Consider the following 27,752-nt stretch of genomic DNA (forward strand, 5'->3'; position numbering starts at 1 on the left):
AACAGTCCTAAATTCAAAATTTCAAAAACCTACGGCTAACTATTTTTGAATTATGCGAGATACAAACGTGCGTATGTAAATATGTCACGCTGAAACAGATCACAATGAATTAAGAAATGATCAAAATAGATATTTCCGTTAAAATCTGAAAACCTAAATTTTTCGCGATTCCAATACTTCCTTTACTTCGTACACGGAAGTAGAAATTGTATAAGCAATCATTAAATTTAATTCCTAGCTATTAATTACAACAGTAAATATTACACGATGGTAGTGGTTTGGAAAGTAAACATTAAACATTATTTTAGTGTTTAGAATAATAATTAATAGTTGGTATATTGTGCTTCCTTAGGATCTTTCTTAAAAGGAAATAGTTTTATCTTCTGATTAACTAATTTTCAATAACTTTTCCAAGCTTAAACTAAATCAATTTTGTCAAATTGTTTCAAATGTCAATGTTTCTCAAAACATTGTAATGGAAATGTTTTTCAAGTTAAAGTTTTATTTAAATATTGTCAGAAATATTAAAAGTTAAGTTAAGTGGTCTCAGAATGTTTAATTTTAACCCACCGGGTTGGTCTAGTGGTGAACGCGTCTTCACAAATCAGCTGATTTGGAAGTCGAGAGTTCCAGTGTTCAAATCCTAGTAAAGGGTTACTTTTATAGGATTTGAATAGTAAATCGTGGATACCGGTGTTCTTTGGTGGTTGGGTTTCAATTAACCACAAATCTCAGGAATGGTCGACCTGAGACTGTACAAGACTACAGTACACTCATTCATATATATCTTTCTCATTCATCCCATTCAACCTAATAACTGACGGTGATTCCCGGAGGCTAAGGCTTCCACAAAGGCAGACCTACCTTTGCGGAAGCCATACTAATATTCCGATAGACTACCGTGAAGCTCAATTTCCTGTGTGAGCCGAGCATCGATCATCTTTTCTAGTAGTTTGCAGATGGAATTCGTGACGCATATCGGACGGTAGACATTTGATCGTCCAGGGTTCGGAGACAGTACCAACCGGGTTCTGTCCGTGACTGAAGGATGTTATCAGGCAGTAGGAAACTTTTCATAAAATCAAGTATTTCTATCAGGGTCTTCTCTAAAAGAATCTGAATGATCTCCGTGGGGATGCCATCCGGCCCCGCACTGGTATGGAGTTTAGCCGTTTCCTGGCTTGCAGTAGTTCGTCCTTAGTGAAGAGTGACGAGTCGTCAATGGCAGTTTCCTCCCCAGGAGGATCATCCTCCTCGGGAAACAACATCTGGACAGTCTCCAAATCTGGTATGTCTTGGAAACTACTGACATAACTGGAACAGAAAATATACTAAAGATAGAAAGAAGAATTTAAAAAGGATTTGTGGTCCAAAAAGAACACACAATGAGATCAAATAAAGAGATTTACAATGAAATTGAAGATCGAAAATAAAAATAAGAAAGGACAACTTAAGTTTTATGAGCACATGGTCCGAATTAACCAATCAAGGTTAAACAAACAGATTTTCAATAAACCTTTGAACTACAATACGTCAAGGTGGCTATCTTAAATAGATGAAAATAGAAGTGATAAAGTTCAACATAAAGACAGTCTAATTCTAAAAGAATACAGAAATATAATTTTTGAATTAAAGGTTTTTATAGGTGAAGAGAAAATACTTAACAGAGGAGAATTGACTGAAGAAAGAAGAATTAAACAGTCTGAAAGAATGAAAAACGTCTGGAAGAACACGAAAAACTACATAAAATGATGGTCGCGGGATCCTTGAAGAGATATCCTAGGAGAAAACATAATGCTTTATTGATACAATGTCAAAAACAAAAATTAAAATAATACCGATCACATAGAGATTTATTGAATCATCTGCAATCTTGAATATGTCTAATTGTGGCTTATGTGTACAAAATTATATTTTTCGGTATAAAATAATATTTGAAGATTTTGTTTTTTTGAAGAACAATTCACCAGGTGAAGGCCGTCCAACAGTTCAGATCATTTAACTCTGTGGCTCTTAGTTATTACAAACAGTGTAAGTGTGTAAGTGTGTGTGTATAAATATATACACACGACACATACCTCACACCATACATATGTATGCGTGTTATATATATATATATATATATATATATTTATTAATTTACAAAAAATAAACACTGAAAAGCTATTAGAAAATAAGAGCAGTTTCGAGCTTAATCGATCGAAATTTGGATGATAGTGGCATCAAAACAAAATAAATGAATTCTCAACGGTGTACTTGATTCAGCTAAGTCCACAGCACCATCGGACAAATTTTATGGAGATACAAAAATCTCAATTGAATCTCTTAGTCCAGTGGTCGGAAAAGGCGGCTCGCGAGCCCATGACTCCTTTTATGCGGCTTTTCCATGAAATCTTTAGTGCGAATACAAATTTATTTGTTTAAAGTCGAGGATTCAAGTGTAAGTATGTAGAAGTTTTTCATAGTATATGTTACATTGCCTGTAAGCATATATATCATTATTGAGCTGGTCTGCCGCGTAATTAATTTCTTGCACCACAGACTGCTAAACATTTCAACGTTTAAACAAATGTTGAATGTACCTACTGGTACATTCAAGAGAGGTTGACAAGTATTCTGGTCTTGACTGCGAAGGTTTTCAACCAGGTTTAAGCTTCAGCTATCCGAGAATAGGTGCTGGAATGCTCCCCAAATAGAGACACTATCTCTTACAATTCTCTTTCGATAACCTGCTTCCTTCCGCATAGATTACTCTTAACGGATTATAGTACTAGATATAATATAAATAAAACTCTTGAGTGTGCTTCTAAGCTGTTTAATTTAAAAATTGTATCTATATAGCAGAGCTCTTGTTAAAATATGCCTCTTTGAACAAATTTCAATTTTTTATTATTATTTTTTGGCTCTTTAAATGAAAAGTTTGCCGACCAATGTCTTAGTCCAATGAAAAAAACAGCGAAATGAGTAATTTAGGAAATTTTGTTATGAAATTGGAAGATTTTGAACCCGTAGAACATAAGAAAACACGTTCGGGAAGAAATGAGTGGGTTTAACATGAATGTAGTGCAGAACAATTTGTAAGAAGGAAAAAATAATAAAATGGCTCAATTAATAGAGTAAAACGTAAACTGGTGAATACAATAAAGTAAATTTTTAGCTAAAAACCAGAAGAGTTCCATATGCAGAAGGCATCAGGAAATAATACCAATAACTGACGAATTTTATTCTAATTTATACAAGGACAAAAATCAGACAAAATTAGAATTCCCTCTAGAAGAAAAAGTACCAGTCGTTTTAATAGAATAAGCAACACAGTTTATAAAGTCAATAAAAAATGGGAAAACTGCAGTACCAAATAATATTACTGCTTATATACTGAAACCTTATGGAAAATCGTTGCAATTATCACTTGCCGAACTGTACTTAAGGTGCCTTAAAAAACAAAAAATTTTGAGTGCATGGAAAACAACTGAAATGATTGTTCTACGCAAGAAAAGAACACAGGAAGAGCTGAAGAATTATCGCAAAATAAGCCTCCACTCAGTTATCTACACGATTTTCATCAAGATAATAGCAAAGAAAATGGGAACAACACTGAATGAATCACAACCACTGGAGAAGGTAGGCTTCAAAAGCGGTTGACAAGATACCAATATACAAGATACTAATATACCACCCATTCTCCACTCAATCTGTCTTGACGAGATATTTAGAACGCTGAAATGGGAAGAACAGGATATAAGAATAAATGGCGCATGTATAAACACCTGAGATTCGCAGGTGAAATATATCTCTTCTCACAAGATCCAGCAGAATTACAAAGATCATACAGAAAATGTAGCTGGCTGGCGATATTATGGTCTAAGGATGAACTTTAAATTGAACCAGGTCATAATCAAGTTTGCCGATGAAAGGAAAAGTTTTGCCCCTGGAGAAGAACTTGAACATATAGATCATTGTATAATCTTGGCAAACGGATGTCAATTGAGGGTGAAACAAAAAATGAAGTTTAACTATCAGTTAACTTTGGGTAATAGATATTCGGGAGACTTAACATCGTTTGCAAGAACGAACTCCCCTTTTGCCTTAAAAAGAAAGTTTTCGATCAATGCATACTGCCCAGTCATTACCTATGGGAGAAAATCCTGGACATTAACTGTACAATCATTAAAGAAGCTGCTGGTAGCAGAAAAAAATATGGAACGATATTTGCTTGCAGATACAAGCCGGAATAGGAATATCCAATGTATTTGATTATATTATCCGTATTTGTCCAATGTATTTGATTATATTATCAAACACATTGGACCGCATTGACAGAAGATTGCACAAGACCGTATTAGTTGGAAACGTGCTGAAGAGCCCTTCATCCTGCAGTGGACCGATAACAGCTGAAATGATGATGATAATATATTTAATTTTCAGTAAATTAACAAATTGTTTAACGACATTACTACACTATCTCGTCAAGTACAGATATATTCTTTTAATAAGCTCTTGAAAATATTACACGGGTAATGTGCAAATGAGGTAAAATATTACTCACGAACTATCTTTATCTGATTAGTGCTTTGATAACCAGCCTTTTTATTGTAAAAACATTAATGCTTCATGTGTAGAAATCAGCAAGACAAATTTAACAATCATTTTTTTAGTCAAACTTGAGTTATCAAAAGTATTTATATGCCAATGCCCGCACGTACGCTCGCAAGCGCGCGCAAACACACACGGATTCATTCATGTATACGTAAAAGTTATCAGAACTTACTTCCTGAGTTTGAAAATCATACGTAGAAAAGTGTTATTTGGACATATTACAGGACTTTCTCTTTGTTATATTATTTAATAGACTACAATTGTCGCTATTGTAACCTTTAAGTTTTGTATTTTGATGAACCAAACGTCATTAGAGTTTTATGTGTCTGTATTCGCGGGATCTTTTTCTAAAAGCGGTTAAATTATGAGTGACTTTTACTATCTTAACAAGCTACAGCAACTGAGCAACCCCTGTGTAGAATCAAAATTCGTCCTTCGTAGTTTTTCATTCGTCCTTAGCACATCATTTTTCAAACAGCTCTCGACTGGAATTCAACAGTATTAATAATCCAGTTCATTAATGCAAAATGAATCTTTATGATGAGCTGAACCTGTAACAAAAGAGTATCTAATTTCTATTTAAGTGAAAACTGATTTCGTCATTTAATTTATAGTTTAAACTTGAATCACCTAGTCATGAAAACGTTTTCAGCTGCATTAATATATTTACCGCCACTGAAGCGTTAAATTCGTGGATGAATTATAATTCGGGCTGAGGTTTCATTTAGAATTTTTCTTGAATTTTTAAAAATGTATTTAGAATGTACTTACAGCTAGCCTTAACTGGATTTGAACTACTGATAATTATTGCTTTGTTATATTATTTAAACATTTATATTTATGGTGAAATGTGTCCTTGATGAGCAATACTTATGAAGATTCTCGTATGTATAACAGTTTATACATTTTTATTTATCTTATTGAAAATAAGGTATAATATTCAGAAAAGAGTGATCTGTTAGTATATCGTTGCTATTCTAAGGCAAAATCTGTTACCCACCGGGCTGGACTTTCTGTTAAACTCGTCATCGCAAATCAGCTGATTTCGAAGTCGAATGTTCTAAGGTTCAAATCCTAGCAATGCCAGTTAATTTTATAAGAATCTGAATACTACATCATGGCTACCAGTGTTCTTTGTTGGTTGGGTTTCAATTAACCACACATCTCAGGAACGATTGACCGAGACTGTACAAGACTACACTTCATTTAAATTCGTATATATCATCCTCACTCATCCTCTGAAGTGATACGTTACGGTGGTTCTGGAGGTTAAACAGAAAAAGAAAGAAACCAGTCTGTGTTATTATGAGATATTAACGGTCCCCCTTGTATCTTTGAAACTATATCTCAATGTATAACTTTTTATTTAAAGCAGACAGTTTCTGTACTGCTGGATCTGTACGTTTGTTTAGCCAATATGTTCTGCTTACTTTTTTTTTCTTTAGTCATAAATATACATTTATATTTTTACTCAAAAGTTACAAAATCACAACTCAATCAGAAAAAAAATTCTAAACAAAAGTTACATTTCAACATAAATTAATTTTTCGGTTAAACTTTAAATAACTTAAACTCTACCAGACAAAAACACTGCGAATAATGCTACACATACCCCGGTACATAAGTAGTAGACTTATGTATAATGATCTTAAGTTGCGAACGGTTCGGCAGGAAATCTCTCTGATCACCCTACGTTATCAAAATAGTTTGGATCGACACCCGAATTATTTCGCGGTCAATTTATTGGATAGCGCGGTCAGTGATTTTTCAAGATTGCTGCGGAATAATATTCTGGTTGTGCCCTATCGACTTATGGTCTGGCCGTACGGAGTGCCCTTCTATTTCATTATCAAGTCACAAGCCGCTGGGTCTGTGACTACTTAATGTTAGTTCAAATAGATCTTATTTACTTATTGTTCAGTTATCTTGCTGAACAGTTTGTAAAGTGGCTCTGTCGTTATAATAAAAAAAAAACCATCAAATACGCGTTTTTTCCGATTTAAACAAAAATTCTGTAATAACATTAATTGCAATTTAATTACGTAATTAAAAGTAATTCTCAGGAATAATTCATCCAAATTATCAAATATTATATTAACTGCAGTTATAAACTCTTAAAGAATTATCTTTTATTATTAATATTATTTATTTGGTTTTGCTTCCTTTCCTGTTAAACTTGGCAACTAATGTATGAATCATGATTTAAAATATCTTGATCAGAAGAAATTCTGCAGTTACAATAAAATTGTAATGACAATGCCTGTTTTGTTGTGCCAAAGAAACCATGAGGAGATAAAAGTGCAACTAAATAATTGTATGGAAACTTTAGAAGTTCTTATACGTGATTCTTGTTTCTTCGTATTAATTTTAGAATGGAGACTAATGAAAAATGAAATCAATTGATGATGTTGTAGATGGTGAACAAAAAATTTAGATTAGAAAAGATTGTAATTTTTTTTTTAAAGAAAAGCGTGATTGAATTTAGTAACAATAATTTATAAATAGTATAAGAATCACATGCAGTAATAGTAGAAAAGGAAAGTCGATCTTTGCAATTCAAAGTGAATGGTACAATCATATCTCCAGTTTTTTTTTAACTACTGTATACAGTAGACGAACAGAAAAATGAACTAAAGATAAACTTTAGAAATTAAGTAGTAATTAATAGGCAGAAAATGGACATGTCATATCGTTAGCGGATGATATTTAAATTTTTCTGAGTATAATAAATAATTTTATTAATACGTTAAATTAACCTTTAACACCCTTTTACATTAACCTAAATGGAAGATTTAAATTATGCAAATTATTAAGATGTGAATGCTAGCTTACCACAGAGGTAATAGAATTATTTATTAAAAGTAATTAATCAATTGTTAGTTATTGTTTCCATTAATATGTGGAAGTTACAAAAAAAAGAATAAATGAAATAATAATAAATTTTGGTATTTATACTTGTACAATAAGAAATAAAATGGAAATTTATTACTGTTTCATTTCCTTCCTAAAATAATGACTTGTGGTTAAATAATTTATTATTTATTCTTGTGAAAAATGATAAAAGATTATAAATTATTACAAGGTCACAGGTTCACAATATGTTAAACAGTCACTGTCTAATTTTATCTAGAGAGTAATTAATAGACAATATGTTAAAAAGAAAAGAAGATTTTAATTTGATTAGGAGTGAAAGAGATGGATGTTTATTTGTAGAACAATTGATATAACCTTGGAACTTGTGTCGTACTTCCATGAATCAGTAGAGAGCTGTCCACGATAAGATTCCCCCATCAGACCATCGTGTAAACTAAAGAGTTACCCCCATTACTATACATCTGGTCGTAACGTTGTTCTACGACTGGCTCAGTCGTAATTAAATACTGTACAAATATTAATGCTGTTCGTTTAACTACAAGTTAGTTGTACTTGAGACGTCGTTGTGGTTACATCGTCAAAATGAGGTCACTTGTTTTAATATCGTTGATTATTGCTTCTCTTGTGATACTTCAGGTGAATATAAAGTAATATTTAATCATTAAGAATAATAACAGTAGCATTAGTTAATAATTTTTGAAAAATATCAAATTTTGTTCAATTACAATTATACTGAGAATGGATTATTGTGAGATTTATTAAGAATTGCGAAGTCAAAACAGATTCATAATTTGTTTTAATGTATGTAGACCTACCGAATGTTAAAAAAAATTAAATTATGCTTAATTAAACATAAATATGGAATTGATAAATTACATAAAACATTATAATTATGTTATAACGTAGTAAAAATTGCGTACTCTTTTATATAAGCTTTCATTATATTAGACAGTATTTTCCTTGCACAAACGTAACGTGATATTTATAAAGAATTATTAATTTACAATCATAAATATTATAATTTATCTGCGTACGTAATGAGAAACCAAAAATCAACCGTTAGAAATATTAATTTAATCGGTGGGATTTTTACCCGGCCTACGTGGCGCAAATGGTAGATTCTCGGCCTTTCATCAGGAGGTCCAGGATTCGAATCCCGGTCAAGCATTGCATTTTCACATGCTACAAAATATATCATTCGTTGGTACCTGAGGTTAAAAAAAATATCAGTCTGATTTGTGCTCAATTTGTTGAGAAATTTATCAAATTAATACAGTAAATCTTAATTTCAGGAGTTAAATCAAGAAAATTATATAACGCTTCAAAAAATAAATTTTTTTAACGGAGTAGAGCATTTTCTCGTAGAAAAACAAACAAAGCATTCGAGACTAATTTTTTCCGTTTTTTATAGAATAGCATAGCTTATAAGCTGATTTATATTATTTCTTTACTGTTCGGTTGCTTAATTTTATTTATTAATTTTGCAATTACATTACTTAATTTTTAGACTTCCACAAATAATAAAATTATTTCTGTTAACTTTAAATTAAAAATTTTACAATTAAACATGTGAACGTTAGCAATCATTATAATTCAATGCTAAATCGCCATGAAAATTGTATTAAAAAGTTGACCAGTCCCCTACCTTCAGTGAAAAAAAACCTTATTTATACATATCAATACTGACGTAACTATTGACATTTAAGAATATGTAATAAAAATATTTTTTTATAAGTTTTTAGTTTGTTATTACACGTAATAATAAATTTAATTTATTTTATTTTATGAATATATAATAAATTCTCCATGGTAATTTTATTCTATTTGTTGTTGCGTAATCCGTTAATATAATGTACTTAAATTTTTTTTTTAAATTTAAAAAAAAAGATAATTATAAATAGTTACTAGGGGGCTGCGCCATTTGAACAGCATTTCAGCGTTTTTCTTACCGTGTTACAATACAGGGAGAACCGATATTTTCTCATCCTCGACTTAGAGTTGAGGAAAAATTTTATCATATTAGATACGACTTGACTCCAAGAGTTTTGTAAGCCATTGATCGTCCCAGTAGATCTATTAGGTCTCGAGTTATTGTAATTTTCGTGTTTTCAGCATCTTTCTTCCTATTTTATAATTTAGGGAGATTGTAGATGCAATGAAATGGTAACTCATAACAAATAACATAATGAAATTAATTTTATTTAAAAAACATATCGTATGTGATTTTTATTAAAATGCAAAAAAATTAAATAAATTTCCAGATATTCAAAATTATAAGCAGAAAAATATAAATGTAAAGGGTTATTAGTTAAATTTATTCGGCAAAGTTATTCAACTCTAATAATAATCTATAAGAAACCCAAAATAATATTTTTTTCCTACACCTCTGGGCGGGATCTGAAATCAAGCACGACTCAGTCCAGGGGCGTGTCCTTGCGACTCTAACGGGACTCCCCGCCTACCAGCAGTAGATCCGGTAGAGCAGGTAGGCCCGCCGGTTCTGGATTTTCTTATTTTAATTTACCTTCCCCTAACTTCAGTGGCGGGAGTAACGGGGCCCAGCTATGTCGTTCCTAGCATCCCGCCCCATCCACTGGGACATTTCTCCAATTTTTAATTTTCAATCGGGGGATATTATTTTACTAAAATAATATCTAGCTAATTAAAAACATTTTAAAGTTCAGTATGCCGTTAATTTTAGTTAAGCTCATTTAATAAGCGGATAAAAAGGGTGTTGAATCAATTAATTATACATATTCAGTATGTTTATCCTTAAAAATACGTATGAAGTCAGCTATGACTGATCTTATGAAAAAAATATTGCAATGAAGAATAAGTTATAACTAAATAAATACACTTTTTTTAAGAAATAGTTTTTTACGATATTTATGCCAAATTAAATTTTATAATCGACTTCTGTGGCTGAGTAGGTAGTGTCTCGTATTTCGTGCGGAGGACCTGTGGTCGAATGCCAGTCAACCATGGCATCATTTCATACCCTATCAATATCTACTGGGCATCATTTCATACCCTACCAATATCTACTGGGCTAATGACAGTAACTGTTGATGCCAGCTATCAACTGTACCCGCTATTTTTTACCAAAAATTAATATGACAAAAATTCTACATATAATTATTTTTAAAAAATGAACATCACAATTTATAATGAATGATAAATTGTTGAAGTGAGTTTTGAATTTTCAACTAATTAAATTTAAGAAAATATTACATTTCTATGTTCTTAATATTTTTTACTTAGAATTTGTGTTTTGATTTAATAATTAATACTAATATTTAACAGTGAAAACGGAATATTTTAAAAATTGATCTCGAAAACTGTTTTATGTAAAATAAAAAAAAATGGTAGTTAATAAATAAAAATAATAAATAAATAAATAAAAATAAAATGTGTCAAACTACCAAGCATAACTTTCTTTTTACAGAAAATAAAACTTCAACGAATTTATTTGTATGCTTTAATTTTATTAAATGATATTCAAAATCAATCAAAGTGTCATGGTGCTTGAAATGTTATAGATTTCTTGCCATAATTTACAACTGTATATTATTTAAATCCTATCGGTAATAATTATATTCCAATTCGAACAATTTTTCAACCATACAAGTTAATGGTGTCACTAGTACGTTAGCAAACACAAAAAATATTATTCTATAAGTAATAACATCTTAAACTAAAAAAATTAAATCTGATGTGGATATAACATGATTTACTTGTACGCCTATTAAATTACATATAGATATTTTTTTTAAATGAAAAGTACATAAAATTATATTTCTTTAATAACTTCTGCTATTTTTTTATGTTTGTTTTTTTTTTTATTATTAAATATCATTTATCATAATTTTTTTTATTTATAATTCATCAATATATTTAAATTAAAAAAAAATAAATAACGATGAAGTCTTATTCAAACCGATGAGCCTTACCCTTTTAAGATCCAGATATTTCATTAATTAAAATTTTATTTGGCTATAACTCTGAAACCAATGAAAATAAGTACCACTTACGATATATCGTTGAAAAGCTCACAATGAGGGATTAATACTGCAGTTAAGAAAAAGTCCAAATCCATATATTTTGAATTTTGGACTTTTTTTGGTACTTTTTGTCTAGTCGATTGCAATGAAAAAGGGAAGATGCACAACTAGATGTTTCAGCAGTCCTAAATTCAAAATTTCAAGATCCTACGACTAATCATTTTTGAGTCATGCGAGATACATACGTACGTACATATAGACGTCACGCCGAAGTCAAAATGGATTCAGGAATGGTCAAAAAGGATATTTCCATTGAAATCTCAAAACCAAAATTTTTCGCGATCAAAATACTTCCTTTACTTCGTACAAGGAAGTAATAGTAGAATTAGAGTTCCAACAATGAATTCATGTTGTGCAAGGAAGTGAAAAATGACAAAATTTATTCTAGCTAGCTGCACATGTTTAAAAACAGAATTCATCAAAAGTAAACTACCAGCAATATAAATAAGAATAAAATATGCGAACCTAAAATTTTTATGTAAAAATTCTTTAATTGCTAATAAGATAAAAGTAATAATTATTTCTTTTCAGTAGCCTAAATAATGTAAAATTAATGATTTTGGTAGTATAATTTTTTATTGTATTACATGATACACTTTCTATAATAAAGTTTTTTAGTTTTTTTAGTAATTTAATAATACAATAATTATAAATTTACTTATATTAAATTCACAATAAAATTTTTTACTTGTTATTACGTTATTAGAACCATGAAAAACTGGTATTAAACACTTTGCTGACGTCAGTAAATATTTCTATAGTGTGGACGATTAAAATATTTTTCTCTGTTCGATTAATTAATTCATTATTTTCATTTAACTTAACTTTAATATGTTCATTTATTCGATTTAATAGTAAGAATGTAACCGAAAAAATCTGAGAACAAAGTTCTAATACTTTCTTGGAATTAGTTTTTTTATTCTTGCACAGGGGGAAAATAATGATACATGAAAAACGTTTCTAAGATTTTTATATGGTGAGGGAGTAATTAGTGATGAACGTTTATCGTAAAATAAGTATTATACGCTTAAATAAACCAAAAATGCATAAAAAGTTTTTAAAAAATCGGTATTTTTTAATGTTTTTATACGTTAATTTTAAATATTTCAAAAATTGAAATTATTAAACTTTGATCGGCTTTCCTACTTCCAATATTCCCCCAAAGTATTTTTGTGACGCTTGCAGTACTGATATGCATAGAAAGACATAAAAAACTTCTAAATGATATGCTGTAAACTTGTTTCGATTTTTGCGGAAGGGTGAATTTTCTGGCAAAATTAAAAAAAAAAATATTAAGATAAGCATGCATGCATGTACTGAGCAATATCAAAATGGGTTATGTTTGCAAAATTTTTAGATAACCATCTACCCCCTTGGAAATATTGACCGCTAAAAATTTCCCTATACACACCAACTTCGGTATAAAATTTCATCAAAATCGGTTCTCCCATTCAAACGTTATACTCCAACGGAAGAACATACAAATAATTTTGCTGGTTTTTGTGGTTCCTGGGTAATGTAACATCGAGAAAAAACCCATACCCTCTTTACTTCCTTGTACGAAATAAAGGAAGTACTGTGATCGCGAGAAATTTTGATTTTCAGATTTAAACGGAAATATCCATTTTGACCATCCCTGAATCCATTTTGATTTGTTTCGGCGTGACGTCTGTCTGTACGTAGGTACTTATGTATCTCGCATAACTCAAAGACCATTAGCCGTAGAATGTTGAAATTTTGGATTTAGGACTGTTGTAACATCTAGTTGTGCATCTTCCCTTTTTATTGCAAACGACTGGACCAAAAGTGTCAAAAAAGCCCGAAATTGAAATAAAAAATTGAATTTTAGACTTTTTCTTAACTGTAGTAATAAGCCCTCCATTGTGACCTTTTCAACGATATATCTTAAGTTTAATTATTCAGTGTTTCCACAGTTATAAGCAAATAAATGTTTAATTTATGAAATACTTGGATGTTTAAAGGGAATGGCGCATCGGTTCAAAACCGTCTTCATCTCTAGTTTTAAAATTTTTTTTTTTTTAATTTAAATGTATTGATATACTATTAGTATATCAATAGGTTATTAATATATAGATAATCAATAGTTATTATCAGAGGTTAATAATTACCTCTGATAATAAAAATTTTTCACGAAAAATAATAATTCAATTAAAACTATAAAAAAAAGAAAAATCATCAGAAGTTATTAATGAAATAAAATTTATGTACTTTTCATTTAAAAAAATAAAATGTTTGTATATAATTTAACAGGCGTGCAAGGAAGTCATGTGATCACATCAGCTATTTTTTTTTACTGATTACCATATTTTCCTTCTTGCACTGTAGAGCTATGATGTTAGGAAAGTAAACATATCAAAACACATATATCTGATGAACTTGTTAATTTCAATTACACATTGATTTCCTAACAAAGTTGGAGGATATTACCCGCCAGCATTATCTCTTGCAACTTTGAAAGAGTTAGATAATAACACAAAGACTTTCTGCAAGTACATTTCTATATATCTAGACACCGTGACTGTTTATTTAAAATATTTTTTAACCGTTTTCACTAAAAACATGGAAGTGTTTGCCCGTATATATTTTTTTTTTTTATTTAATAAACTAAATCCAGAAAAATGTACCGATTTTACTAATTCGCTTTCATGTTTGATTTTTCAAAACAATTTCCTTACCAGACAACTAAAAATTAAGATATTCCTAATTTTTTCTCTGGTTTGTTAATCAAAGTTACACGAAACGTATGCTATTTTACCGCAAAAAAACATTTTCACGGTAAACTAAAAAAAATTATTTGAAAAACTTTAGAGTAATAAATAATCCATACTCCAACATGAACTTAGCTCAAACTTTAAATTTTAAGACACTGGTAGTTTTTAATACGGCTCCCTTTCTTGAAAATTCATATTAAAAAAGAAATGGAAATTTTTTAAATTTTAGCTGTTGCTGAATTTTTTTTAACTTTTTTATTTTGTTTTGAAAAGTTAGTACATTTCTATTATTAAATACGATGCACGTTTAAAATTACTTTTAATTTTCATTTGAATCATATTAAAACAACATATCTAATTCACTCTAATTTACATAATTAAAAGTAAAATTTAAACACTAAAAGTGGTTCAACCACAACGAAACACAAAAAATTTATTCTAAAGTGACAATTCGATTAAATCAGAGCACCCCAACAATTAAAGGCTGTTGTAATTATTATTTCCACCACAAGTTTAACTGTTAGAACAAATTAATTTACCTACTCGAAACAAGTTTCATATATTTTCATTCGGACCAGTACTGTACCTAATATACGTGGAAAGTTAATATTAGACTTAGTGACCACACTTTTATTTATATAACGGATTTAAAGAAAAAAAGATTATTTTTACGAGCATGAATAAAATAACAGGCCGTAAATAACTGGCCGTAAATTAATTCACTACCTTTCCGCTTGACAGCGCTGATAAGAAAAATTGCTACTCCCTAAACAGAAAGCCTCTATTTTTTGCTATTATCTAAATGTGAATTTTTAGTAACAGTTCAACGTCCGTTTCGTTGAAAGTTTGATTGTGATCCTTAAGAGTCAATAAGATTCGTCAATTTCATAATTGGTTTTAAACGACCGGGATATCTGTGTAAAGGATAGAGTACGGAATGACCGAGTGTGTCTGAAGAAATCTTTGAACATATCAGGAAGTTTTTCCTGCATAGTTCTATAAAGTCTGTTTGGAAGGCCAACAGCAAACTAGCAGTGCCGGAGATGATAGTGTGGATTGTTTTAAGGAAACACTTACATATACTACGTCCATACCATTTACAGATGTTGAGGCTTTGTAGCTTACGACTACGCTATGGATGCCGACTTCGCAATCGATGGTAATGTTTTAGTAATGAATTAACATTTCAGTTTAATGGAAAAGTTAACACACATAATGTCTATATCTGGAAGTCAGAAAATTCACATGAATTATTAAAATCAGGAAGGTACTTCCCAAAATTAAATTCTTTGTGTGGAATAATATCCTGACTACAATTTCGCTGAAGCAACTGCAACAGTATTGATTATTTGGATGTGCTGCATATGGGTCTTTCCCCAACTGAAAGATGGATCAAATAATTTTATTTTTCAACAATATGGCGCGCAGATTTAAGAGCACAGGATTTAATCAGTTGTCGCTTCCTTACTACAGATATGCTGGTTAAGTATGGGACGAACTCTATTTTCAGTTGGGTGTGTGCGATGTGACAAAAGGTGCTCACATTGAACACACACTTGTGCGGAAAATTTTTTAAACTTACTCTTTCCTTTTATTTTGTATTCATTGTTCTAAGACAAAATTGTGTTTTAGATAGCTTTACAACTCCAATATTCTTTTTTAATAAATCCGGCAGAATAAAATGTAAAGAAGGTAATAAAAAATATGTATGTTGCATTTAAACCGACATTCTCAACGAAAAAATTTAAGTAAAAATTTTTCCACATGAGAAAATTTACAATGGCACTTGAATTAATTTTTGAATCATTAGCCTCTTTAAATGAATGTTTATGAATTTTATTTTATAGTAAAAATCTTCAGATTTTTTTTTATGAATGGATGTTATTTGGATTGTTTAAAAGTTACGTCGGGGAATATTTGACTCAGTCCCAACTATTAGCCATTTTTCTTTCGCTCCAGTAAGAATTAAATAGCACTAAAATAAAAAAATAAAAAACCAAAGCAACAAATATGAAATGCTGGAGAAGAAAAAATCTAATTTTCCTAAGGGAACGTTAAATTTTATATTATTGAAAATGTTAGTTTAAACAGATAATTCTATTAATATTAATTTAGTCATATCCTACTAATTTCAAAATTTTAATGTGAGGACTGTATTACCTAAATTTCTCTCATTTTTCATCGATACTCTTTACTATTTCACTTCCTAATCTGGTATTATAATGGTGACATTATAATATAAAAAGATATAAATCGCATTTATAACAAAGGAATGGAGTTCCTTTGTTAAGAAGATACAGCTTCTTAACCTCGTGTTACATAGATTAACAAAGGATGAAACATTTTCTTTATATTACTTTAATCATTATTTATTGGGCCAAAAAAATTTTTTCACCAAAAGTTTTCATTTACTAGTTACGCAGTCAGAGAACTAGATAAAAAAAAGAATAGCAATTAAAGTAGAAATTTAACGTTTTTACGGTAATTGAGGGCTTGAAAGCACCTAAAAATTTTTAAAATTGATCTGCCAGTATTTGTTGGTAACAGCAAAAAATTAAACGGTCAGATTTTGATCCGAACGTAAAACTATCAATTTTGAAAGGTTTACTATTAACTCTTTTATCTTTACCCAGCTATATGCTGAGAAATAATTTGGTTATTTAATGTTTCATTTTTGAAAACGATTATCTTAAATTACTTGTCTTGATAGATGTTCATGCTGATCAAATTAGTAAAATTAAATATATATTGGAGTATTATCATAGTAATTTAATAAAGATAATTTTTATTAAGATAATTAATAAAGTAATGTTGATAATTGTATTAAGATAATTGCTTTTTATAAAATACGATTGTTAGTCATAAACCATTACTTATCAGAGAATCTTCCGAAGAGTTGCAATTAACATGTATTTGGTCAGTATCACGTATGTAAAACAGTGTATAACGACAAAAATGAGATATAAAAGGGTTATTTTTATACACTCACCAAATCAAAATACTTAAAAATTTGTTCCTGTCAGTTACAAAGGTTTAAAATACAAATATTGCTCTATTTGGGATTCTGTTATTTTTATAAGTAGATGGCAGAAATTTTGGCATTTATATAAAAATTGAAAATAATATTAAAAGAAATTTATAAAATTATCGTGATACGTATATATAAAAAAAAAAAAAATAAATTAATAATTATTTCTACAGAATAATATAAAATAGAATGTTTTTATTTTGAATAATAACAAGAAGGAACCTATTCAAAATTTAACAATATTAGAATTTTTATTATAACAAATGTAAATATTTCAAAGGTATATATTAAATAATACAAACAATTATTTTGAATACGTATTTCCTTTGTTCTTTAAGTAAAATATTTGGTTGAAAAGAAAGCAGTTTCGTGCAATATGAAATAAAACTCAGTTAACTTAATTCAAAGTAAAGTTGATACCGGGAAGTTATAAAAAATTTCAAAATTAAGTACGTAGTTAATTTTCTTGTTTGTAAGTTAAAAAGTTTGTAAGTTATATCAACACCCGATTGATATATCCGCGTTGATTTGAGTTTTATCCATTTCAATAGGTCGACCACAATGCTGATCAGTTTTGAGTGAAAAATCTCTAGAACGGAATTTATTAAATCGATTCTAACAGGTGCATGTTAGATTGGCCATAGACTAACAGCTGCCAACAAAATTACGCGTAATTTGCTTCTGTAGTGTGCTTAAAGTGACAGGAAATGCCAAAGGAAAAAATCATAATACTGACAGAACTCCTCAGAACAAAGATAAAACTACTTATTTGTGAAAACCGAAATTACTTTCTTGCCATTTCCAATAATAATTATAGATTTTACAAATGATTATTAATATTTTTACATTTTTTCTGTGAATAACTGTTTTACTTCATTAAACAAAAAATTCTCTTTACTCTCTGCTCTTTTATCATTCATTTTGTCAACTGTATAATAAATTTTCAATTATTAGTGAATTTTTTAGATCTTAAAAAATTAAATTACTTAATGTATTCCGCAATTACGAATAATTTTAAAAATTTGTTCTTAAAAAAACCTGTTTTAATCATTCACGACGGGATTGGATGAATTTTAATTGTTGTAATATTTCATATACCTTCAAATATATACGTGTAATAACTTTAATTTGTGTGATTCTATATTGGTGAATTGTATTTATTATAAAATTTGACAATTTATGCATTATGAGGAGAACACTTCTATTTTAAGTTGTGTAACCCTATACTATTACGACAAAGAAGAACAGGGAATCCAAATGAGATTAGGGAAACCAAAATATTTTAATATTAAAAGATTTTCACCAGAGTGTATAAAATCACTCATAACCGAACCATACTTACATGTAGTTACAGAGATGTAAAGTAACACAAAATATTAATTACGATAATTTTTTTTTTATAATTTCATTAAATAATAAAAGTATTTTTTTAAGAAAGTTTATTAATAACTCAGCAGTAAGATTTTCATAATATAGTTTTACTTTTTTTGCCTGATGGTATCGCACATAAGCTTGAAACTTGTTCGTTGGGATGGAATCGGAATTTTGTAGCGTACGAGAAAGGCCATACCTACCAGGATTCAAACCCCGGACCTCCGGATTAAAGGTCCTGATGCTATCATTCCACCGTGGAGATAGGGAAAGTTATAGAAGTAGTAGTCAAATATTATTTATAGTTATAGAAGTACTAATAGAAATAGTAATGATCGTTGCTCTAAAACAGCGTTACTAAAAATATAGTTAGGGGCACTTAAATAAAAATTTTTTTATGGATGATTTTTATATTTTGCTGGCTAGTCTTCTTTTACAATAATTATCCGTTTATTTCCTTTTTTAAGTGTAGCCTTGCTGTGTCGGAGAAAAAAATTAACGGACGATAATTTCTTACATGTTGGATAAATGCATATAATCAACTCATGAAATAAAAAAATTATTCAGTTAATTTAGATTATTTTAAAAGTTTATTAATTTTTTATTTGCAATTTATATTAAATTTTTTAAATATATTTCTTCTATTTAAAATTGTACTGTTTTTCTGCCTCTCTTTTTAAGTTAAATCGAATTTCTGCAATTTTATTAGTTTCCTGTTACTGCATTTTCAATAATTTTTTTAGAATAGATTTTTAATAAATATTAAATTATTTCATTACTGGCAATTTAAGAAAGTTATTTTACGGAAATAGATAAGCGTATTTTCGACTTCAATTTTTGGGCTTTGCTAGAATTTTTCAGAAACTATTACAAGTATAGTTCTGGGTATCAATTCTGTTAAATTATTTAGAAAAAACCATATATAAAAATTACCAAATTTTAATCCATTTAAAGTCCGAAAAATTTCATATGTATTTTATTCATTATAAATACTGTTGTATAAATCAGGGTGAAATATTCGGCTGGTTGCAACTCAAAAATAAACTGTTTCCGTACACACACACACACACACACACACACTCATATATATATACATATATATATATATATATATATATATATATATAGGTTTCTTGTATACGAGTATAAAGCCGAAAATTTATGTATATATTTGTGTTATCCCAGGTAAGATTTTAAGACATAGATCGAAGTCCAAGCCCTGCTGGGTGTGAAGTTGTGAAACAAAGAAAATTATTTAAAAAATCTATTTAATTCATTATTATATTTCTGTTACTATGGAAAATGGAATCTTTGAGGAGGAAACCTCCTCAAAGGACTGTGTACTTTAGTTACCATAGTAAGGACATTCTGTCTTTTGTAATTTAGTTCGTTTTTCAGGTTTCTATAAACTGTGAAAACCTTAAGTTAATTAAGCACTATTATTCTCACAACCATGAGGGTAACGAACGATGCGAGGCTCCAGGGGCGGAGGACACTGACTAGACGGAAATAGTGCGCGAAGGGAGATATGCGGCCCTGGATTTGTCTCCGTGATCCCTGGAGACGTTGAGGAGCCCCTATATTCACCTGGGTTGACCTTGGCTCCATGGATTTAGGGGCTACGAGACAGGGTACGGAGGCCCCTATCAGAACCGTTTTCATTACGGTATTGTGCCAAATCAGTTTCCCAAGTACTGCCGAAATTTTCAGTCATTATTTACATACCGTAATAAAATTTGAAAAATTTTGTAATATTTTGTCTATATTCAATAAGATTTTCTTATTTTTGTATTCTTTATAGAAAACATATTTAAAAATGGTAAGACACAACACCAGAATTTTACGGTGAAATTCTCGAAATAAAATTTTAAATGGTTAACTTCTTAGCATTGCTTTAATATTCTAAAGATTTGTACAATACATATTAAACGGCGTTTACTATAGAATAATTATATTTTTACTAAAAAATATTTATTGAAGAAAGTAGAATTGGATAAAGAATTGTTTTACGTTCGCTGTAATCTGCTGTTAAAAGAAATAAATTAAATTGGATTCGAGCGAACATTCGTTAAAAACTGTATTCAAAGTAAAGTTGATCCCAGAAAGTTATAAAAAATTTTAAACTTAGATACATAGGTAATTTTCTTGTTAGCAAGTACTATCTCGGTACGTTAAAGAAAATCTAATTCAGTTTATAGCAGGGAGGGAATGATCTACAAACATTCTTTCTTTCATGTTATTAAAACAGACAATAGATCTTAATAAAAAAAAATATATATTCCCAACATCTTAAACCGTGAGAAATAGTTGAACAAGTATAGGCTATTTTAAACACAGTCTATTCAGTTAGTATGTTTATATTGTCGATGTCCTTGATAATGTTATTCAACATCAATCCCTGTTAATAAATGATTTCCTGCTTGTAGTGTTCTACCGTAGAAGGTCTAGATGATTTGAATCGCTAATCAATCGACTTAAATTCTGGATTATACATTATAACATGGTTGATAATAGCGAAACTGCTAAACTGTATTAATCATGATGTATAATTTTCACAAGTGAAAGCTTAATAATTCTCTTCAAAATAGAGTCAAAAATTCTAGAAAAGTGTTATTTTATTTATAAGCCTTTTCCTGTTAATTAATGTAATTTCACCTCATTATTAATTGGGGTTTTTTCACGTTACGAAAAGAAAAAAAAACTTCTTTTTGGACTGCTTTTTAGCCATAATCCATTGTACTCTCTGGTAAAAGGTAAGAAATTTTTGCTTTTAAATGTGTTCTGGGTGGACTAATTTTATCTCGGTACACTAGCTAAATTTGGGTATTAGACTAAAGTTTTTTTCTCGTTGTTGATCTTAATTGAAGCAATCGTTACTTCATTAGGTATTATCAATTAAACCAACTGCACATTCTGGTTTTTTTGGATTATAAATATAAAATTAGGAAATGACTATAGATGTTAAAAGAATAATTATTAGGAATAGACAGAAATAATATTTGAAATAAAAATTTTAAAAAGTAATTTAAAATAGTGTTATATTAACTGATACAGAAAGGAAGTACTTTAATAATATCTAAGAAATTCAACTGCTAAGATACTATTATGTGCTACATTATCAAACAAGATTCATTTATTGAACATTATACACTTATTCTTACGCAGTTCATCATAATTAATATACTAGAACATTTTAATTTAAAAATAACAATTCCTGCCTGAGAATAATGCATGAAAAATGGTCAATAACTGGTAAACGAACGGTCAATAAACTGCCAGATTGCTTGAGAATAATGAGAAAACACAATTAAAATGAGATGATATTATCAGACAGTTAATTAGTAGAAAACATAATTTTAAGATTTTATTTCCCGCATTCAACAAGGAATAAGCTTTCGACTTAAGGGATATAAGTGACTTAAAGTTGAAAAGTAATCAGTAAAATTTTTCTTTCGATTGTTTCCTTTTTTTTAAAGCACTTAATAAAATGAAATTTCATAGGGAAATGTAGTAAAAATTACGTAAAAAAAGAAAATTGGGAATAAACAAAGTCCACTGGAATGTTTCTCTTTTATGAGCGAGTTATTAATATTCAGATTCATTGAAAAGGATGTAACGGAACTAATACAGATTTGATTCCTAATATTAATAACACATTATATTTATCCCAAATTTTTTTAAAAATTAAATAATCCTAGCATGTAAATATTGATATAAACTGTACTATTACAAAAATGTATATGTATGTATGTGTGTGTGTGTGTGTGTGTGTGTGTGTGTGTGTGTGTGTGTGTGTGTGTGTGTGTGTGCACGCGCGCGAACATGTAAAACTAATTCGAAACGACCAAAACAAATGTTGTATTCTAAACAGGGCAAAAAATTACCTACTGAAACCAAATGGAGCTTTGCAGCAAACTTAATGGTTTTCCAAGAGAGGAATATGAAGAGCTATCAGTTCATCATGCAATAACCAACTGACTGATTGCTGTCAAATTTTCAGGATAGATTTGTATTATCCAAGGGAGGTTTTTAAATCATAGATCGAGAGCCTAGCCACTTTGGAGTGAAGGTATCAGAGCTTAAATATCAACAACGAGGAAATCGTAGGCGGAAAGAGAGCTTTTCAGGCTTCGATTATTGTTTATCACTATTATTATCACAATCATTAGGATACTTAACACAGCGGGGGTCCAGGAGGCAAAGCCCTCAGCTAGACGGAAAAGTTTCACTTCGCCCGTCCTTACTTGCTAGTTATTGATTATAAAAACAAATGATAAAACTCGATAAAAGTATTTTATTAACTCACTCACTCACTGACGAGCGGGGAAAAATAAAAAAAGAGAAATAGGAGATTTCTTCAGCTCGAAATCCTTAAATATAAACCAATAAGACTATCATGTACATTGGAATACCCACATAGAAGCGAACGAAATTCATCTCAATTTACATACGAAGAGAAACGAAGCAAACTGTTCTTTTGCCAATCTCTTTACAAGTACTGATGATTATTTAACAGGAATAGTAAAACAAAGTTCTTTTATCTATTGTTACTTCAATCTTCTTCTGAAGTTGTGATTTTTACTTCCTTGTAAGAAGTAAAGGAAGTATTATGATTGCGAAAAATTTCGGTTTTTAAATTTCAACGGAAATATCCATTTTGATCATCCCTGAATCCATTTTGACTAGTTTCGGTGTGACGTCATACGTACGTACGTATCTCACACAACTCAAAAACGATTAGCCGTAGGATGTTGAAATCTTGGATTTAGCACTGCTGTAACATCTAGCTGTGCACCAATCTTTGTTATTGCAATCGACTGAACCAAAAGAGTGTTTAGAAAAGCCCAAAATTCATTTTTTTTTTTTTTTTGATTTTGAACTTTTTCTTAATTGCAGTAATAGAGAGCTTTTCAAGGATGTGTCATAACTGGTACTTATTTTCATTGGTTTCTGAATTATAGCCAAATGGCTATTTTAATTATTGAAATATTTGAATCTTACAAGAGGAAGGCATATCGGTTCGAATCAGACTTCATCTCTTTTTTTTTTAACTTTTGTTTTTAATTTAAATACATCGATTTATAAATAATTATTAACCTCTGACTGTAAAAGTTTTTACCATGAATAATAATAACAATAAAAAAAAGAAAAAATATCGGAAGTTATTAATGAAATAACATATTATCTACTTTTCATTTAAAAAAAAATATGTATATGTAATTTAATAGGCGGGCAAGGAAGTCGTGTGGTATCCACAACAGATTTTTCCCTTTCTTACGCTAACAATGTCAAAAGATTTGTACTCATCCAAAAAGGCAGGGATGTCAGTTTTATTACATGTCTGATTTTACCAGAGTAGGAGAGATTATTTTTTATCTACTTAGCTATTTCCTTCAGAAAATGGAATGGAATGCAAAGTCGGCAGGAGTTTATAGATTCTCCCTACGGATCGCAGAACCTGGACAGAGTCTCTTGCTGCTGAACGATTCAATCGGGCGTGTTTTTAAAATGTTTATTTTAAGTGACGGGTCTAATTTTCCAAGTTTTGTTTTTTTTTTAATATTTAGTATTTTTAAGGACGGATCTAATTGCATTCCAATCCGTTGTTAAACCAGCGTTATCGAACCCATTTTATGGGCCGACCGCGGAAGCCTAGGCTTATGCAACCTGGCCTCCCGACGTAATTCCCCTTCAGACCGTCCACTGAAGTCCTTTCGGTGCTAACGCTTCATAGGCTAGCAGGAATACGCCACAACGGGGCACTAACTATATGGAGGGAGCAATGCGCCCTTCTCCGGAGGAGTGGCTATTGCTGGTTTAAGTTAATTTACATGTAAGTTTTAAGGGAGAGGTTAGGTAGAAGTTCTTCTTCCACTTCTGTTATGGCTGCCTTTCAGAACGCATCTCTGTTGGGCTCTTTTCCGGACTCGTCCATGATGTTGGGACGAGTAGAGGGTCTTCCTTCTTCTTCATCTTCTTCTTCTTCCTCTTCTTCTTCTTCCGATGACCTCTTCATTCTTCTTTGGCCTGCACTTTCCGAGAATTTCAGAAAATCAGATGTAATGATCAGAAAAGTTAGAAGACTGTAATTTTATATCAGTAAAATTTTTCTTTTGATATGCTTCATTTTTTTTAAAGCACTTAGAAAAATGAAATTTCATGGAAAATATAATAAAAAATCAAGTAGAAAAAATAAGATTGGGAATAAATGTTTCTAAATAAGTGTTAGAATGTTTCTCTTTTATGAGCGAGTTATTAATATTCAGATTCATTGAAAAGGATGTAAGGGTACTAATACAGATTTGAAACCAAATAATAATAACACATTATAATTAATCCCAGAATTTAAAAAAAAAAAATTATCCTAGAAGTGTAAAAAAATAAATCATTCAATTTTTAATTGAGAAATGTGTTCAAAAATAGTAAAATTTATTTTCCGTAAACCCTTATTAAATTAATGTTATGATCAGACCCAACAAGAGATAAGAAATATCAATAATATTATTCGAGATTCGTCCTAACGTAATATAGGTATTGTCATTTAAAAATAAGTATTTTATTCTTATCAGTACTTAATTGTATACTACACAGATCACGTGAGGAATTAATTCACGAAAAAATTCTACTTCATTGAAAAAAGATGATTTACACATACATTTTTCTGGAAGAAAAACCCTAGAACACTTTTAATTAGAACAACGTGATAACATATAAAATTATATAACAGAAGAGAAGTAGCAATCGATATTAGTTAGTACATGAAATGATAATAATGCAAATGTAAAATATTTTGATTCTTTTTCGTTTGACTGGTTTGATGAAGTTCTCTCTTATTTTTCCCCCTTACTTTTATGTAATATTGATATTATAAAGACTTTTTTTAAATAAAAAATACTTAAATAATTTAATTAAAATTTTCTTTCTAGTTTCAACAAAAAAATTTCGGTAATGTTTCACAGGGCTATTGTGTGTCTTGTTTATTCGGTATTATATACGATTCATAGATTATATGATTCCCATTCATTTAATGCAATATATTTTAAATCTAAATGCCTTACTAAATCTGAAAAATTTTAACTACCTCTACCTTTGATTTTATTACTAATGTTTTTTTTAATAGAAGTGATTCCAAGCACCGAAGTTACTTGTAGCTGAGGTATAGAGTCTGAAACCGAAAATAAATACCTATTTGAATTGTGAAAAGAACATTCATATTACCACTTCATATAGAAAAGCTAAGAGCATGAAATTTTACTTATTATTTACATGAACTGGAATGAATATATGAGTTTGATATACAAACTACATTTTTGTAATTCTTATTTTGTACTTCAACGTTGGCTGCATAGATATGATATCGGCCGTATAATTTAATTAAAAGAGTTATTTAAATTCTATTTTAAGTCTTTTTGGGTGATTTTTAAAGATTTTATGAAAAATAGAAATTTTAAAGGACGTTTTGTATTTTTTCAGGTTCACTGTGAAGAAGAGAGCATAGACGACCAATTAAGTTCAACGTTTGATAATAGGCATGAAATATATAACAAAGAAATTACAGATCTTAAAAAATCGACTGATAGCCTAAAGAAGATAACTGAACAAAAGTTTAAAGAAAAAGTAGCAAAAATGAATCATAAAATTGATGGAATTATGAAATCGGCAAGAGAAAGGCGTTCACCACAAACGTATGCGGAACACGACAAAGACCAACTCCAAGAGGCTAAAGAAAAATTGAACTCGGCTTACTCAGGATTGAAAGACAGTATTTCAAATTTTTTTTCTAATGTAAGCCATTCAGAAATTTATACAGGTGTATCAGACAAAGTTGAAAAAATTAAAAAAACAGTAGAAGAAACCGGTTCTAAAATTAAATCAAGTATTCACGAATTAACTGCACCAAAGAAAGACTCTGAAGAATCGAAAGAAAAATAAATTATTTTTTTACTACAGATTCTAAGTTATTTATAATAAAATTGTTCTCTCTATATAAATATTAAACATATATTTTTAGATTTTAATTTACTTTTTTTTAGTAAAAAATGATTTTATATTTTTTTATTAAATGAAGATGGAAACATAAATAATACATGCTACAAAATAATTAAAAATATTAAATTAAATTTCTTTACTTTTTGTTTATGAAATATAAATTGTTCATATAAAACAAAGTTCATGATTTTAATTAAAACGTAATAACTCTTTATAAAAAATCATATATTAAGATGAAATTTTAGATTTTTTGTGAACCACAGCAACTCAAAGAGATTATCAGGAATTTTGAATATGTAGAGAAGACGAATTTAATGTTACTTATTTGAATCCTCTAAATCCTCCTGAATGGTTTAATTAATGACGATTGTTGATTTCTTTAGAGAAATTGCTTAACGGTTTACAGATGGAATTTAATAGCTACTTTTTGTTTGAAGTTGGTACTCGAAGGAAAGAAGAAGTTACATATGATAGCATAACATTATAAGAATATTCACATATATATTAGGCAAAAAACACTACTAAAGCGCAGGCTGTTTGCATTATTTTGGTCACCATCTTGAATAATGAAAAAAATATTCCTTCACCCACTGTAAAATGTGAAAGATTCAGGAAATTTAGTAGTAAAAACAAACAAAAATAGAATTTATAAATAATTAATGCTTGAAAAAATATTTTTATGAAAAATAAACCTGTTTTTTATGCGTATTTTGTATTTCTTAATAATTTAATTAATTAGTTAACATTACAATCTTTGACATGAACCTACTCTTATTAATAATAATGAAATCAAATATCAAAAATGATACTGAAAACGCCGAGACTGTAATCTGAAATTTAGCGCAAAATTATATGGTAAAGACGTTAATGGATGTTTCCATGTGAATAGAGGTTAAAATTTAATTCTCTCTCACCCTCTCTCTCTATCATACCCTCCTTCTTCCTAAAATCTCTCTCTCTCTTAAATATAAGAAATGCTTACATCCTTTTGACATTTTTATTGAACTTATAAAGTTTCAGTTTTATCTATAAACACAAATGTTATAGATTGATATGATAAATTAGAAATAATTGTAAAATTTATTTACTTGCAACTTAGCT

General features: G+C 29.5%; 1 protein-coding gene across 1 annotated transcript; it reads left to right on the top strand.

Annotated features, from left to right (window-relative positions):
- The first annotated feature begins 7,916 nt into the window (after positions 1-7,916).
- On the top strand, positions 7,917-27,359 carry LOC142320696 (uncharacterized). The gene is made up of 2 exons (XM_075358736.1): positions 7,917-8,106; positions 26,136-27,359. Exons 1-2 carry the CDS (start codon positions 8,053-8,055, stop codon positions 26,592-26,594), a joined length of 513 nt encoding a protein of 170 aa, XP_075214851.1. The 5' UTR covers positions 7,917-8,052; the 3' UTR covers positions 26,595-27,359.
- Positions 27,360-27,752: the final 393 nt, after the last annotated feature.

Source organism: Lycorma delicatula, chromosome 1 (genome assembly GCF_047948215.1).
Source record: "Lycorma delicatula isolate Av1 chromosome 1, ASM4794821v1, whole genome shotgun sequence".
NCBI lineage: Eukaryota > Metazoa > Arthropoda > Insecta > Hemiptera > Fulgoridae > Lycorma > Lycorma delicatula.

Excerpts from the sequence above, each read along its gene's own strand:
- LOC142320696 (XM_075358736.1), top strand. The coding sequence starts at position 8,053 with ATGAGGTCACTTGTTTTAATATCGTTGATTATTGCTTCTCTTGTGATA. Across the intron at positions 8,107-26,135 it reads CTTCTCTTGTGATACTTCAG|GTTCACTGTGAAGAAGAGAG; the intron begins GTGAATATAAAG and ends GTATTTTTTCAG.